At 51.5% G+C, this 14,705-nt stretch overlaps 1 protein-coding gene across 1 annotated transcript; it reads left to right on the top strand.

The window, feature by feature from the left end:
* The first annotated feature begins 941 nt into the window (after positions 1-941).
* Positions 942-10,787, top strand: CD300C (CD300c molecule). Its single transcript, XM_005584857.5, has 4 exons — positions 942-1,310; positions 1,927-2,265; positions 4,444-4,555; positions 5,678-10,787. The coding sequence occupies exons 1-4, from the start codon at positions 1,250-1,252 to the stop codon at positions 5,823-5,825; spliced, it is 660 nt and encodes a 219-aa protein (XP_005584914.3). The 5' UTR covers positions 942-1,249; the 3' UTR covers positions 5,826-10,787.
* The last annotated feature ends 3,918 nt before the right edge of the window (positions 10,788-14,705 follow it).

Genomic DNA, 14,705 nt, shown 5'->3' with positions numbered 1-14,705 from the left:
TGTGCACATACTGGTGCTATTGACTCCGATAGGAAGGAAGGAACGGAAATCTGTAGGAGGGTTGGGAGATTCAAGGAATATGCTTAAAGCATGGGAAGGTGTAGAAGGGGTGATGCCCTCCAGGACAAACAGGAGGCAAACTCTGCACCTGACCTGCCTTCCTGCCCTTTCCAGGGTAGACACCCTAAGTCCATCATGTCAGGAGAACCAGCCATGCTGAGTGTGGACAGACCTGGGTCTCCGCCTCCTGGGAAGGTCTCCGCCTGTCCCCCATGTCTGCTCCCTGGGGAGGCCCCTGGCCGTCACGGTAGACCCAGGATAGACACCAGCAGCCGCTGCTCATGACAAGCTGTCCTCTCAGTCACCAAACCGCCCTCTGTGTGCCCTGGGGTGTGTGCTGGCTCAGTCGCAGCCTCATATTGACCACAAAGTCCCACTTCAGCATCTTCACGCGTCTGAACTCTCTGTCTCTCCCTTCTCAGTTCTCTGCCCTGATTCTCACTGGGGCGTGGATTTCGGCAAGAAGACAAGATGGAAAAGGAGAGTCTCGGGTGGGTGATGCCGCTCTGTGTCTAGGTCTGGGGGCAGGAGCACAAGAAGAAAACTCCCCAAGCCTGTGGGATTTTAACCTACTTGGGGACTCAGCACCAAAAAGGGACATGCAGATGGTGTCTGGGTTCATAGTGCTAACTTCTGAGGCCAGAAGAAGAGCTGGGGGTCTTAGGGGCAGAGCTCTCGGCGGGGACCTAGCTGAAGATTAAGGGACACAACCTCTCTCTGGTCACCTCCAAGACTAAAGAAGATGGCAGATTTAGCTTCCAACCACAAGATTGTCCATCCTGACCAGGAAGTGACATGTCACGGAGGGTGGAGCAGCCCCTGTGGTAGGAAATGGCCCGGCTTGGCTCTGCCTTCTGCTGTGTGAGTAACACACTGAAGCCAGAAGCTGTGGGCTGTGGGGAAGTGGCTGCATTTCCATCCAAGGGACCCTGAACTTTGCCAGACTTCGGGGTTGAGAGGAGCCACTAGCACCATCCCAGAGCTGTCAGCACCGGCCTCAGCCCAGGCGGCCCTCTCCCTGAGCTTCCTGCACCCTGACCCTCTCCAGCCTCAGACCTGAGACAGGGCCGGACAAGGAAGCAGAGAGCAGAAGAAAAGCAGAAGCAAAGCTCAGATCTGCTGGGAGGAGGCTCCATTTTTTCCCCTCCTGGGGTCTTGCACAGTGGCAGGTGACATCCGTGTTACAGGAATGACTGCCAGGGCCTGGGCCTCGTGGCGGCCTTCAGCTCTGCTCCTCCTGCTTGTCCCAGGTGAGTGGGCCGGCCCTAGACTCGGGGAGCTCTGTCCTGAGTGGGAGAGGGCAGGGCGGGGTGCAGGCAGTGGAGTAGCGGTCACAGAGGGGAGCAGGGGTGGGGAGAGGGGAGGAGGGCAGAGGAGCATCCAAGAGCGGTCAGCAGCTGCCTCCCCAGGGGACAGCAGGCCGCAGGGCACAGCGCAGGGGAAGCCTGTTTCTCTGTGCCCGAGACAGGAAGCCCTGGTGGGAGGTGATGCTGTGACTGTCATTGCCAAAGTTATCAAATCACACATTTTATCCGGGACGATCACACATGCAGTCGCACTCACACACACAGTCACACACACATGCAGTCACACTCACACAGCCACACTCACATGCACACACAGGCCTGCACACATCCAGTGTTTCCCTAGCCTGGCTTTCCAGTCTCCATGGAAACTTCCCACACCCTTCCCGCCTTTGCACAGAGGGAGCCTCTGACCCTCAGTCCCTGCTCCTGGGTGGACAAAGCCTGCCTGCCTGCCATTGGCTTCTCCACACTCCCAAGGTCCATGAGGGTCTGACACTGGGGCACCCCGGACCAGGCCCCTCTGGTAAGGAGACGGGACTCTCTGGCTTGTATTTTTCAGGCTGTTTTCCTCTGAGAGGCCCCAGCACCGTGGATGGCCCTGTGGGGGGATCCCTGAGTGTGCAGTGTTGGTATGAGGAGAAATACAAGACTCTCAACAAATACTGGTGCAGACCACTACTGGTTCTCCAATGTGACAAGATTGTGGAGACCGAAGGGCCAGCAGGAAAAATGAACAGCCGAGTGTCCATCAGGGACAGTCCTGAAAACCTCAGCTTCACAGTGACCTTGGAGAGCCTCACAGAGGAGGACGCAGGCACATACTGGTGTGGGGTGGATACACCGTGGCACCAAGACTTTCATGATCCCTATGTCCAGGTTGAGGTGTCCGTGTTCCCAGGTGAGCCTCTCCTTCCCTCAGCGCCTAAACAGGCTCAGGTTGGAATTGTTGGGGCAGGAATCAGGTCAGAGACGTGAAGCTGACTGTGTGTGTGTGTGTGTGTGTGTGTGTGTGAGAGAGAGAGAGAGAGAGAGAGGTGGGGGCCAGGGGAACACAGTCAGGGCGTCTCTCCTGGAGCAGCCGACATGTCTGCCCAGTATTGAAGAAGGGGATGGTCCAGTGACAGGGGGGCTGAGAGAGCGTTGCCTGTGAAGGAGCCAGGAGCGCACCTGTGGCTCAGCCCCACGGAAGTGCAGCTGCGTGGGGGAAGGGTGGGGCTGCACAGAGAGGCTGGGGGTCCAGATGGGAAGCTGCTGCCCTCAGGGGGAGCCTTAGCACAAGACAGGTCAGATTTGCAGTGTAGACAGACTCCTCTGCAGCAGGGAGGCTTGCAGGAGACCTGGACCCTCATCAGCAGGATGGAAAATCAGGACCATTGGGAGTGGCACCTGCATCCTGTTCAGAAATGCCCAGTTGGCCCAGGAGGGTCATAGTCCAGGTTGAGGTATCCGTGTTCCCAGGTGAGCCCCTCCTTTTCTTAGCACCAGGCCTGCCTGAGTCTAGGGCTGGTCATTCTGTCCCTGAGGAAAGAAGTGGAACAGGAGTGTGTGATCCTGGGGGTCAGTGACTCAGGACACTGTGTGCCGCTGTGTGTGGATGAGTGAGAGTGTGTCTTTGTGTGTGGGTGTCTGCATAGGTGTGTGGTGTGGTTTGTGTGTGTGTGTGCACTTGCATGTGTGTATTGGGAGGGTGGGCACCCACAAAAGGCCCCTGGCCCTGTGGCTGGAGACCTCCCCGCTGTGTGCCCTCCCTCACAGCCTCAGGCCTGAAACTTTCCTGGGTGAGGTCTGTGAGGCCAGCCCTGACTCTGGGGTCCTTGCTATCTCCCTGTATTGACAAGGGCCGGGTCTACACTGAAGGGCGCCCACTGTCCCGCCTGGGTCTGACTTGCTCTTCCCCATGCGGAATTGGACCCCCTGATCACTGGCTCCCCTCACTCAAGGCTGCCCCTGCCCTGGGGACTGCATGGACGCCGCCCTGTCTGGAGGGTCCTGAGGCCGCAGCCTCACAACCCTGTTCTGGGAGCTCCTGCAGCAGCCACTGGAGGACACAGGAAGGGACCCCAGAGCCCTGGGTGGGGTTCCCATGCTCCTGGGAACCGCATCCTGCCCCACAGGCTGACCTGTGTGTCCCCCTTATTCTCTGACACCTTTTACCACAGGAGGGAACCCAGGGAAACCCCAGAAATTGCCGCCTCAGGCAGAGGGACCTGCGGATGGAAATGAGCTCTGAGGCTGGCAGGGACCTGAGGGCCCCTCCCCGTGCCGCAGACCATTCTTCCCTCAAAGCCCCGCTCCTGTCTCACGAGACACAAGCCCAGTGGCCTCAGTGTGGTTGCTTTTCCATCGTTTTCTTCTCCCAATGTCCCAGGTTCCTCTGAGCGTCTTCTTGTTCTCCATTTCCCGGGGGGGACGTGTCCCTCCTGCACCCTTTGTGCCTTCCCATCTAGGAGTGAGGAACTAAGAGCTACGTGAGGGCACCGGGGGCGGGAGGAAAAGGCCCTTATCCAGCTGTCTTCACCGCAGGCCACTGCCCAGGCTCCACCGGGTGTCCCCTCTCCAGATCTTTCTTCCTGGGCATCCCTCCCCCTAAGAGGATGGTCCAATGGCCTTGTGGGGCCGCGGCGTGGCTGCCATTTGGGGCTGAGTGGACTCGGGTCCCATCGTTCAGGGAGGACCCTGCTGACTTCCTGTCCTCACTTCCAGCCTCGCCGCAGTCACTCTGGGTCACCCTTCGCAGAATAAACATCACCCCATTCCCCCAGGTCACCCTGTCCTTTCCTGGCTGGGGAGGAACCTGGAGCCCCGTGCCTTTGCCACAGACTCTTCCTTCCCGCTGGTGAGCCGGGCAGCTCTCACACCTCAAATGGCGTCCTGGCTCTGCAGCACCTAGGGATGGGACAAGGAGAGGCCCAGGACCCTGGTCAGGCCTGGGTGTGGCCGTGGGGCATGTTGGACGCAGAGCGTCTGTCCAGCACATCATTGGTGACCTTGTCTGTGAAAATCGGAGCGAGAACAGGTGAGAGTAAGTGGGAGACCCATGTGATGTCATCAAGGCTGACCCGTGTTTCACCCACAGCCTCCAGCCCCCAGAGCTCCATGGGCACCTCAGGTCCTCCCACGAAGCTACCAGTGCACACCTGGCCCAGCGTGACCAGAAAGGACAGCCCCGAACCCAGCCCACACCCTGGGTAAGGTGTCTGTGCACAGGACTGGGCCTCACGGGCAGCCTCTCCACTGCGTGTGATGTTTAGGGGACTTGGGTCTCCCTTCGTCCAGTCCCTTCTTTGTTCACACCTCCCACACCTAATGTGAAGGTTCTCTGAAGTGTCGGGCTCTTCTTTTGGGATTGAGTCACAGCAGGGAACCACACAGCCACTGTCCTGCCCTCGTGGAAGTTGAGTTCTACTGTGTGAATTCACGCATTGACCAAGTCAGCACAGAGGCTGATGTACAAATACAGCAAACGGTGATGAATGCTGGGATGAGATGTTTGTCTCTTGGGTTTAGGGAGAGCATGTGTAGGTGCTGGAGTTGCTCTTTCACGGACAATGGTCAGAATAGGGTTTGAGGATTTGAGGATGTGAGCATGGAGACCTGAAGGGTTGGGGGCTGGGCACTCCGGGGTCTGGAGGAAGAGGGGTCCAGGCAGAGGGAGGAGCGAGGCAAATGTCCTGTGAGGAGCCTCGGGACCTGGCCAGGCTAGGGCAGGGGACAGATGCTCTGGGGTCCGGTGGTCCCGGTCCTCTCCTCTGCCTCCCTCGCAGCCCTGGCCAGAGTTTCATCCTGTTTGATAAGCCCAGTCCTCTGAGGAGCTGAGAGCTGAGCTGTCCATTCATTCATTCCTTCAGCAAGCACTGAAGTTGTAGGGCAGATTATTGGAGACTCAGGATAGGCACCAGGTACTCACTGTGAATGAAACAAATGGTCCCTGCCCTCCTGGAAACTCTGTGTACAGGAGAGTTGACACCAAACAAATAACCTTTGTGAATTCCGGGACCCCAGCTGGGTAACCCTCCATGGGGAACACCGAGGTAGACAGCTGCGTCCCGGACACAGACCCTCCCTGGATCCCTGGCGTGACCTCACGTCCTCTCACGGTCCTGCCCTTCCTGTGTCACAGTCCTCAGGTCAAGGGCAAATCTGAGGCTGAGGGTTAGGGGCCGTGATGCTGAGATGGGATGGACTGTCCAGTGGGGTTGCTTATGTGGTTGGCTGTGGTCACAGGATTGGGACACAAGGGTCAGGGGATGGTGGAGGACACCTGGGCCTCCCCTGGGGAGGTGACTCTGCCCATCACCGTCTCCCCACAGCTCCCTGTTCAGCAACGTCCGCTTCCTGCTCCTGGTCCTCCTGGAGCTGCCCCTGCTCCTGAGCATGCTGGGTGCCATCCTCTGGGTGAACAGACCTCAGAGAAGCTCTAGAAGCAGGCAGAGTTGGCCCGAGGGTGAGAACCAGTAGCATCTGCTGTCCATCAAGGCCCTGCGCTGCGACAGAGCCCTGCTGCGGTACTGGAATGACCTCCTGACCGCTCCCTCCCGGGCTGCTCTCCCCACATCTCCTGGAATCCTCTGTGAGCCTCCTTCAGCCTTTTCCCTGTGCCCGATCCTCATGTGTCACACTGAACCTGATGGACATGGACGCCCTGAGCTGTGACTCCACGTCTCACGTACACGCCCTGGACAGCTAAGCCTCAAGCTGTCAGCAACACATTTGAGTGCCCGTATGCCCTCCCTGCATCCTTCCTTTTTCTCCAGGAGCCTGGCATTGCTTCCTCCACCGTTTTTACAGGGAGAGGCAGGTCCAGGACTCCCTTGCACCTTTGCCACCATAATGGCCCACACTCCCTGGGTCCAGGAGTGCAGAATATGTGGCTGCTTCCATTTACTGAGTGTGTCGATTCCATGATGCCTTCAAACTTTAAGAAATGACAATGTGTAGGTTTGGGATGTATCAGGCCTACTAAGTCAGACCTGAGTGAGAAATCCATTGTTCCCTGATCTCCACAGGCCTTTGCTGAGAATAGTGGACCAAGCCCCATGTTAGGCCCCTCAGAATGGGGAGTCCCTGCAGAAAAGGATCCAGGATTTCCCCCAAAGCCTGACTATTCCCTCCTTCAGGTAGACACATCCTGGCCAGTGTCTCTAGGTCCCTCTGGGAGAGCTGGTGGAAGATTCTCCGTATGAACTCTGGTAGCATAGCCAGGCCTACCCTTTCTCCTTCTTCAAGGGGACCTGTCCTCTCCTTCATTCCAGGGCTGTGGGTTTTAACTGGTGCAAATTTGGAAATGGACTGAGGGCTGCGACTCCTTGATGTGGTAGTTAACTGAGTCTTTTGCTCAGTAGTGTAGACCATGTCTGCCTATACAGATGAAAGAAGATGTTATCATTTGCCCACCATTTCTGTTCCAGGGTTGCCATGATGACCTGGCCAACACCTGTGAGGCAGGTGGTTCCCATGAGTCCTCCTGGTCAAGGAGGGCCTCGCTGGGAGTTCTTACCTTTTTTTCCGTTCAGCAGATACTTATGGGAGCTTCTGGTGTTTCAGACCATGATACACCAGGCAAAGAACTCCGTTTACATTGAGCCCATATTCCAGGTGGGGGATAGAAATGATAAACACACGCAAAAATACACGAATAAGTTCCAGAGGTAAATGTAAAAGACAGAGGTGAGAAGAGCCACGGAGTAAAATAAGAGAAGTGGGGTGACTGCTTTGCAGGAGCAGAGGGGTCCGTTATGAAGCCCCTCTAATAGGCGATGAGCAAGCAGGGATCAGGAGAAAGGAGGGGGTGAGCGCCAGGATCCCTGGAGGAGGAGCCCTGAGGCAGAGAGAGCAGCAGGTGCACGTGTCCTGCCAGGGGACATCTTAGACCTGGATCTGGAAAACACAAGAGGCAGATCCCTCTCTGGATCCAGTGGCTGCAGGGCCTGCAGATAGCATTCTCTGTCTCCTCCCCAGCCTGAGTCGGATATGGCACACCAGCATCAGACAATTACGTTTTCTGAAGGCAGTAAGACTCGGGAGTCATGCATGCATTCATTCAACAGGCAGTTTGTTGACTTGCCTTTGGCAGACCCTAGGATGATAGCAAGTCACAGCTGTGACCAAGACAAGATACTGCCCTGGTTCTCCATGAGCTACCAGTCCAGATGAAACCCACGAACAGAGCAGTGATGAACACAAGAGGGAAGTGTGAAATGGGTCATGAGGACCCCTAAAAAGGGAGCCACCATAACCCAGGAAGGTCAAGGAACACGCAGGCAAACCTGTCAGCTGGAGCCAGGCAGAGTGGGAGGTTGAGGGTCTGGACAAAGGCCCGAGTGGAGAGGGCAGCAGCACCGAGGTGAACCTGGAGCCAGGAGGTGGGAGCCACTTGCCGGGCACTGGGGGCTGCCAGGACCTGTGTGCCGAGGCCAGGTCAGGTGGGTGCCATCCTGTGACAGCAGGAGCCATTGGGAGTTGAGCAGCGCCTCCCCAGGGCCACGTGTGTGTGTCAGGGATCACGCTGCTGATTCTGGGGAGAATGGAATGAGCAGAAGAGGAGACCAGGTCAGGTCCTCATGGCAGGGCTGGCTATTGCCAAGCTGAGCCAAAGCCAGACCTGAACACTGGGCAGGTGGGAGGGCCTGGGATTTCACTGGGCTGACGACAATCCCATGATGTGAGTCTGGGGGCATCAGCACCAATGACCCTAGTGCACGCTGTGTCCCTGAGAGTGTAAATGGAGGGAGGACAGGGCAGGACAAGGGTGCAGTCACCCCTTCATGGTGCCAGCTCCACCCAGATTCCCCTGTCACTCTCCACTCAGCTTCATGGCTGTGTGCACATACTGGTGCTATTGGGCATGATAGGAAGAAAGGAACAGAAATCTGCAGGAGGGTTGGGAGAGTCGAGGAATATGCTTAAGGCATAAGAATGTGGAGAAGGGGTGATGCCCTCCAGGACAAACAGGAGGCAAACCCTGCACCTGACTAGCCTCCTTGCCCTTTCCAGGGTAAAGACACCCTGAGCCCATCATGTCAGGAGAACCAGCCATGCTAAGTGTGGACAGACCTGGGTCCCCGCCTCCTGGGAAGGCCTGTCCACCATGTCTGCTCCCTGGGGAGGCACGTGACCATCACAGTGGACCCAGGACAGACACTAGTAGCCACTGCTCAACAACCACGAATTTTACAGACTGATGTTTGCAGCCACAGGGCAGGTGCCAGTTTCTCTGTGAAGAGGACAAGACAGGGCTCCTGCCTTTGTGGGAAATGCCATCTGGAGAGGAGCAGGCATTCAACAGATATCCGGGTTATTGATTTCTGCACCTCTGAAGGGTGTGCTCCTGCACACGAAGGGCTTTGGTAGAGATTCTTGTGGATTCAGGTCCTACCAGGTCCCTGAGTGTCCCCTCAGTTTGCTGCCATGGCCCTGCCCTGCCTCAGCCCACAGCCCTGAGTCTCAAGGCAATTCTTAGGGTGATAATTAAAGGGCATTGGTCTTATGTGTCTGGCTGCTATGTCCAGGTTAGTTCTTGATTTTTGTGGCCACAGTACTTTGGCACTGGGGATAGGGGCAAGGTGGAGGACACCAGGGCCTCCCCTGTGGAGGTGACTCACTGCCTGTCACTGTGTTCCCCACAAGTCCCTGCTCAGCAGCCTCCACATCCTGCTCCTGACCCTCCTGGAGCTGCCCCTGCTCCTAAACATGATGGGGGCTGTCCTGTGGGTGAACAGGGCTCAGAGGAGCTCGGTAGGGAGGCAGAGTCAGCTGGATTGTGAGAAACAGTAACTCTGATGCCCATCAATACCCTGCCAAGCAACATACTCCCTCTTACGTATGGGAATGGCCTTCTGACCAACAAATCCATGTTTCTATCAGAAGACTTGGAAGCTTTTTTCTCGTGATGTATCAGACACACAAAAGAATACATGCACTTTCAACCAAGAATACTCTTTAACCTGTGTGTGCCCCCGATCCAGTTTAAGTCATAGAACATCATTCATACTCATGAAGCCCCAAACCGCTTTCTGATCTTATGCGATTTCTTTTCTATCCTCCTCTCAGAAAACCACATCCTACATTTTATTTTATTATTATTTTTTATAAAGATGGGTCTTACTATGTTACCCAGGCTGGATTTGAACTCCTGGGCTCCAGCAATGGTCCCGTCTCAGCCTCTGGAGAGCTGGGACTACAGGCATGCACCGCAGCACCCGGCTCACATTCCGATTTTTATGTTCGTCATCATCTTGTTTTAAGGGATTTGCCTCATATATGCATGTGGATTTCCAAAGAGTATATTGTTTAGCTTTATTTTTGAACTTTCTGTGAATAGTATTAGGCATTTTTATTTCTAAGCAATCGGATTTTATCATTCAACTTTTTTTTTTTTTTTTTTTTTTTTTTAATAGAGTCTCGCTCTTTCACCCAGGTTGGAGTGCAGTTGTTAGATCTCGGCTCACTGCAACCTCTGCCTCCCAGGTTCAAGTGATTCTCCTGCCTCTGCCTCCTGAGTAGCTGGGACTACAGGTGTGTGCCACCATACCTGGCTCATTTTTTGTATTTTTAGTAGAGACGGGTTTCACCGTCTCCGGACCTCGTGATCCACCTGCCTCAGCCTCCCAAAGTGCTGGGATTACAGGCGTGAGCCACAGTGCCTGGACCATTCAACACTTTATTTTTGAGATTCATCCATGTTGATGTGTTGATGCATTGATGTGTCACTTCTTTGTACTGGTCTACATTCTGTTGTACGAACATACCACAACTCGCACATCCTCTTGCTTGAACGAGTGTTTAGCTTGTTTCTTTTCTTTCTCTTTTTTATGCTCTTCTTGTTTTCCTCCTTCTCTTTCTCCATCCTTTCTCTGTCCTCTTCTCCTTCCTCTTCCTCCTCCTCTTCTCCCTCCTCTTTCTCCTCCTCCTACTGTTTTCTGCCTCCTCTTCCTGCCTACTTCTCCTCCTCCTCCTTTTCTTCTTTTTTATTTTCCTCCTTTTCTTCCTCCTCTTCCTCCTGCTCTTCCTCCTCTTCTTTTTTCTCTTCCTCCTCCTCCTTTTCTTCCTTCTCCTCTTCTTTTTTTGTTGCCGTTACTTATAATGTTATTGTGAACATATATCCTATTTTATCTGTCCAAAAGTGTCTCCTAGAGTAGAGTTCTCAGCAAATAATTGCTAGGTTTTGCTGCATGTGTGTAATCAGCTCTACTAGGCAATTGCAAATTATTTTCCAAAGTAATTATACCAACTTTTGCACCTCATCAGCAGTGCTCCTGCTTGAATCTTAGACTTTCTAAGTTTCTTCAAGTTAATGGATATGAAATGATATCTCATTGTTTTAATTTGAATTTATCTGATTACTAATATTAAACTCATTCTCATGTGTTTTTTGGTTATTTTAATTTTGTCTTTTGAGAAAAGCCTCTTCTAATCTTCATCTACTTTCTGTTGTTTGTGTTCTTTTCTTTTTTTTTGAGACAGAGTCTCACTCTGTCACCCAGGCTGGAGTGCAGTGGCGTGATCTTGGCTCACTGCAACCTCTGCCTCCTGGGTTGATGCCATTCTCCTGCCTCAGCCTCCCAAGTAGCTGGAACTACAGGCGCCCACCACAGCCCGGCTAATTTTTTGTATTTTTAGTAGAGACGGGGTTTCACCATGTTAGCCAGGATGGTCTCAATCTCCTGATCTCGTAACCCGATTGGTAGAAGTTCTTTGCAAGTCTTTTGTTAGTTACCGTGCTCTACATATCCTTTCCTGGTTTATTGGCTTTATGATATCTTTTGAGAAACAGGATTTTCAATTTAATGTACAAAGTCTTCATTTTCCTTAATGGTTTATACTTTCATCTTGTTTAACCAATTATGGATACTCCCAAATTAAAAAAAAAACTCCTGTATTTTCTTCTAAAAATTTTTAAATATTCCCTTTCACAGGTAAGTCCTTGACCCATTTCTAAATGATTTTGTTTCTAGGCTGAGATAATAATCCATTTTTCTGTCTTCCATTTGGATAAACATTATCCACATTTCCCCAGCAATCTGCAAAGAAACCCCTGGCATGTATTTATTTCTATATATGCTTGGACCTTTTTCTAACCACTCTATTATGTTGAATTTGCCTAATTGCCTATTTTGGAACCCAGACAACATTGTTTTAATTACTATAGCTGTGTTAAAATGTCTTGTTATCTGGTAAGGCATGTCACTATACATTGTTCTTTGATATCAGGAATGTCTTTGCAAATATTGGTCATTTCCTCTTCTGCAGAAATTTTAGAATTAACCAATGTTCTAAAAAAGAAAAAAAAACTCTGTTGAGACTTTAAATGTAAATGTATAAAATTTATCTCTATGATAATTTCTCTATGAACATGGCATGTAATTCTAATTATTTATGAGCTTTTAAAATGTCTTTTAATAGCATTCTATTTTTTTTCACATCTGCAACAGATTTTTTAAAGGAATGGATTTTGAGAGAAAACAACATGGGCAGAAGCATGGAATAGAAAATAATTACAAATGTAGGCTATTCTGCTAATTGTTTTATAACCACAACAAACTAGTACAGAGAATGCCCTGTACAAAACACAACAAAGGTTCAAACATTGAGGTGTTCCCTTAGCAAGGCTGAAAATTTCAGTCTTTGGTATTTGGAATTTAGGCTGCAGTCCTATGAGGACTCATACAGGTATGAGGAGGTGGCTCATACCTGTAATTCTAGCACTTTGGGAGGCCAAGGTGGGTGGATCACCTGAAATCAGGAGTTTGAGACCAGCCTGGCCAACATGGTGAAACCCTGTCTCTACTAAAAATACAAAAATTAGCTACACATGGTAGCGGGCGCCTTTAATTCCAGCAACTTGGGAGGATGAGGCAGGAGAATCACTTGAACCTGGGAGGTAGAGGTTGCAGTAAGCTGAGATCGTACCACTGCACTCCAGCCTGGGAGACACAGCGAGACTCCGTCTCAAAAAAAAAAAAAAAAAAAAAAGAATTTACCCTTAGAAAAATGGTTCTGGTTAACTTCTAGACTTAAAAACCCCCTTACTAATTAAGTACCATCTTAATCGGAAACAGATAGGTGATTTAAAGGAATGTAGGAACCGAATGGCCATTTTCCTGCCAGTGGGACAATACTGAGACTAAAATTTGGCTATGGAAGACATCTTAACTCCTAAAAGCTAAAGGCAGAACTTTCAGAAGAGGCCTAGAGCCTGATTTCTTTTCTTTCTTTCTTTTTTTTTTTTTTTTTTTTTTTTTTTTTTTTTTTTTTTGGTGACGGAGTGTCGCTCTTGTTGCCCAGGCTGGAGTGCAGTGGCATGATCTCGGCTCACTGCAAGCTCCGCCTCCCGGGTTCAAGCGATTCTCCTGCCTCAGCCTCCTGAGTAGCTGGGACTACAGGCCCCCGCCACCACGCCCGGCTAATTGTTTGTATTTTTAGTAGAGACGGACGGGGTTTCACTGTTTTAGCCACGATGGTCTCGATCTCCTGACCTCATGATCTGCCCGCCTCGGCCTCCCAAAGTGCTGGGATTACAGGCGTGAGCCACTGCGCCTGGCCCAGCCTGATTTCTGATCATGCAAAAAGAAGCTGCGGTTTGCCATGAAAAAAAAAATGCTTTATGTAGAGGATTTCTATTTCTACTAGGTGGCACTGTTGACTTAGAAATACTATGTGCTCAACAGAGATGTGGTAGGGAGAAAGGGGAGAACTCTGTTCCTAGAAGATTGCAACCGCATCTTCCTGATTTTGCCTAACAGGATTACTTTCCTAGGCTGTAAAAATCGCTACACATTTCACACAGAGAAAGTGAAAGAGACCGCAGATAGAGAAGGAAGGAGAGTTTTGTGACAAGATTGAGGATTCTTTGCCAACACCCAGAATGGGCCACCAGAGGCTGGGTCCAGTCCAGGGGCGTTTGATTCATGCCAGGGTGTGCTCTGCCCAGAAATTCTTAGTTGCCTTAGAACTTTTCCCAGCCTTGCACAATGGCGAGGTCTTCCTGTGAAAAGAAGCTGATTTGAAACATGGCCAACATTCCCAATGACCCAGGGGTATTGGTGGGTTCTCCGTGTTCTCACCAGCAAGCCTCACATTCGAGTCTTTAGTATGGCAGCCAACACTAAGTGTATGTACCCGGCTGACGGATGCCCACTGACTTATTTTATTTTATTTTAAAATAGAGGCTAAGAGTGCCTTGGAATGACAGAACAGATTTTAAGCTCACTCCCATACTTACCACTCCGATGAATGCTGGATTTCCGGCCAATGCACCAAAATGATATGGCTCTGATGACTGGAGGAACACCAGGTTCCTTGGTCTCCTGCTGTTTTTAATAAAACAACATGCACACATGTGGAGTGGTTTTAAGGAGTGGAGAATTTAATAGACAAGAAAGAAGGAAGGAAGAGGCTCCCCCTGTACAGAGACTGAAGGAGGCGGGCTCCAAGCTGAAACAGGGAACCTCGAGTGTGGTGCAAAACAGCCAGTTATATGAGGAGGCTGGAGGAGGCGGTACCTGATTTGCATAGGGCCCAGGGGATTGGTTTGACCAGGTATGTCATTCAAGTAGCCCACGAAAAAACTAGCCCTGCTACCCTAGCCTTTTAATATGCAAATACAGGCGCCATGATGTTCTACACACATGGGGATTTGTAGGGGCGGCCATGTTGCCAGGCACATGTGGGGACAAGAAGAAGACTGCAGGAGTCTCCCTGTTTGGGTGGACCCAGTTTCTGATGGCCTGTATTTGCATATCAAAGCTTGCCTGCCCAGCTGTAAGAGCCAGGGCTTTTCTGCTAGACAAGAAACATTTACGGAGCTGCTTTAAAAGAAAAAAAAATCTTCCCAAGGACCCCTTTTCCTCTCTATCTACTTAAAATAATTTCTCAATAACTCCTATAACAACAACAAACATTATGAGCTCAATTAATAGATGCAATAACTGAGGCACAGAGATGTTGATTGCGTTATCCACAGTCACACAGCTTGTAGGTGGTGCTCGTGGGGTTAGAGCCAGGTCTGTCTGAGCCAACAGTCTGCGTGTTTATGCACTTGGCTGTTACACCTGAACAAACGAATCTTCAGGTGTGTCCAGCATGGCCCACCTGACATCTGAGTTGGGTGTTCCTTGCTGCTGGGACCCGTCACTGTGGTGTAGAACAGTTCTGAAATTGACTCCCAGAGTGTTATACCCCTTGGACCCAAGGCCTGCTAGGCCAGATGCCCCCCCACCCCACCCCTTTTCCCCCTCCCCTCCTGACCCTGCACAGTCCCCTCCCTCCTCTTTTTTACATAGTGACAGTGCTCAATCCCTGTGGCCCAGTCCTGCCTCTTTCATTGAATAATTAAAAGCA

This window comes from Macaca fascicularis, chromosome 16 (assembly GCF_037993035.2).
Source record: "Macaca fascicularis isolate 582-1 chromosome 16, T2T-MFA8v1.1".
In the NCBI taxonomy this organism is placed as follows: domain Eukaryota; kingdom Metazoa; phylum Chordata; class Mammalia; order Primates; family Cercopithecidae; genus Macaca; species Macaca fascicularis.
Note: the sequence above shows the minus strand (reverse complement) of the source record. Positions and strands in the feature narration are given on the sequence as shown.

What these genes read in the sequence shown, in the direction of transcription:
- CD300C (XM_005584857.5), top strand. Translation starts at nt 1,250, where the DNA reads ATGACTGCCAGGGCCTGGGCCTCGTGGCGGCCTTCAGCTCTGCTCCTC. An exon ending in TGAGGTGTCCGTGTTCCCAG is followed by an intron (nt 2,266 to 4,443) that starts GTGAGCCTCTCC and finishes TTTCACCCACAG; the next exon opens with CCTCCAGCCCCCAGAGCTCC. An exon ending in GAACCCAGCCCACACCCTGG is followed by an intron (nt 4,556 to 5,677) that starts GTAAGGTGTCTG and finishes GTCTCCCCACAG; the next exon opens with CTCCCTGTTCAGCAACGTCC.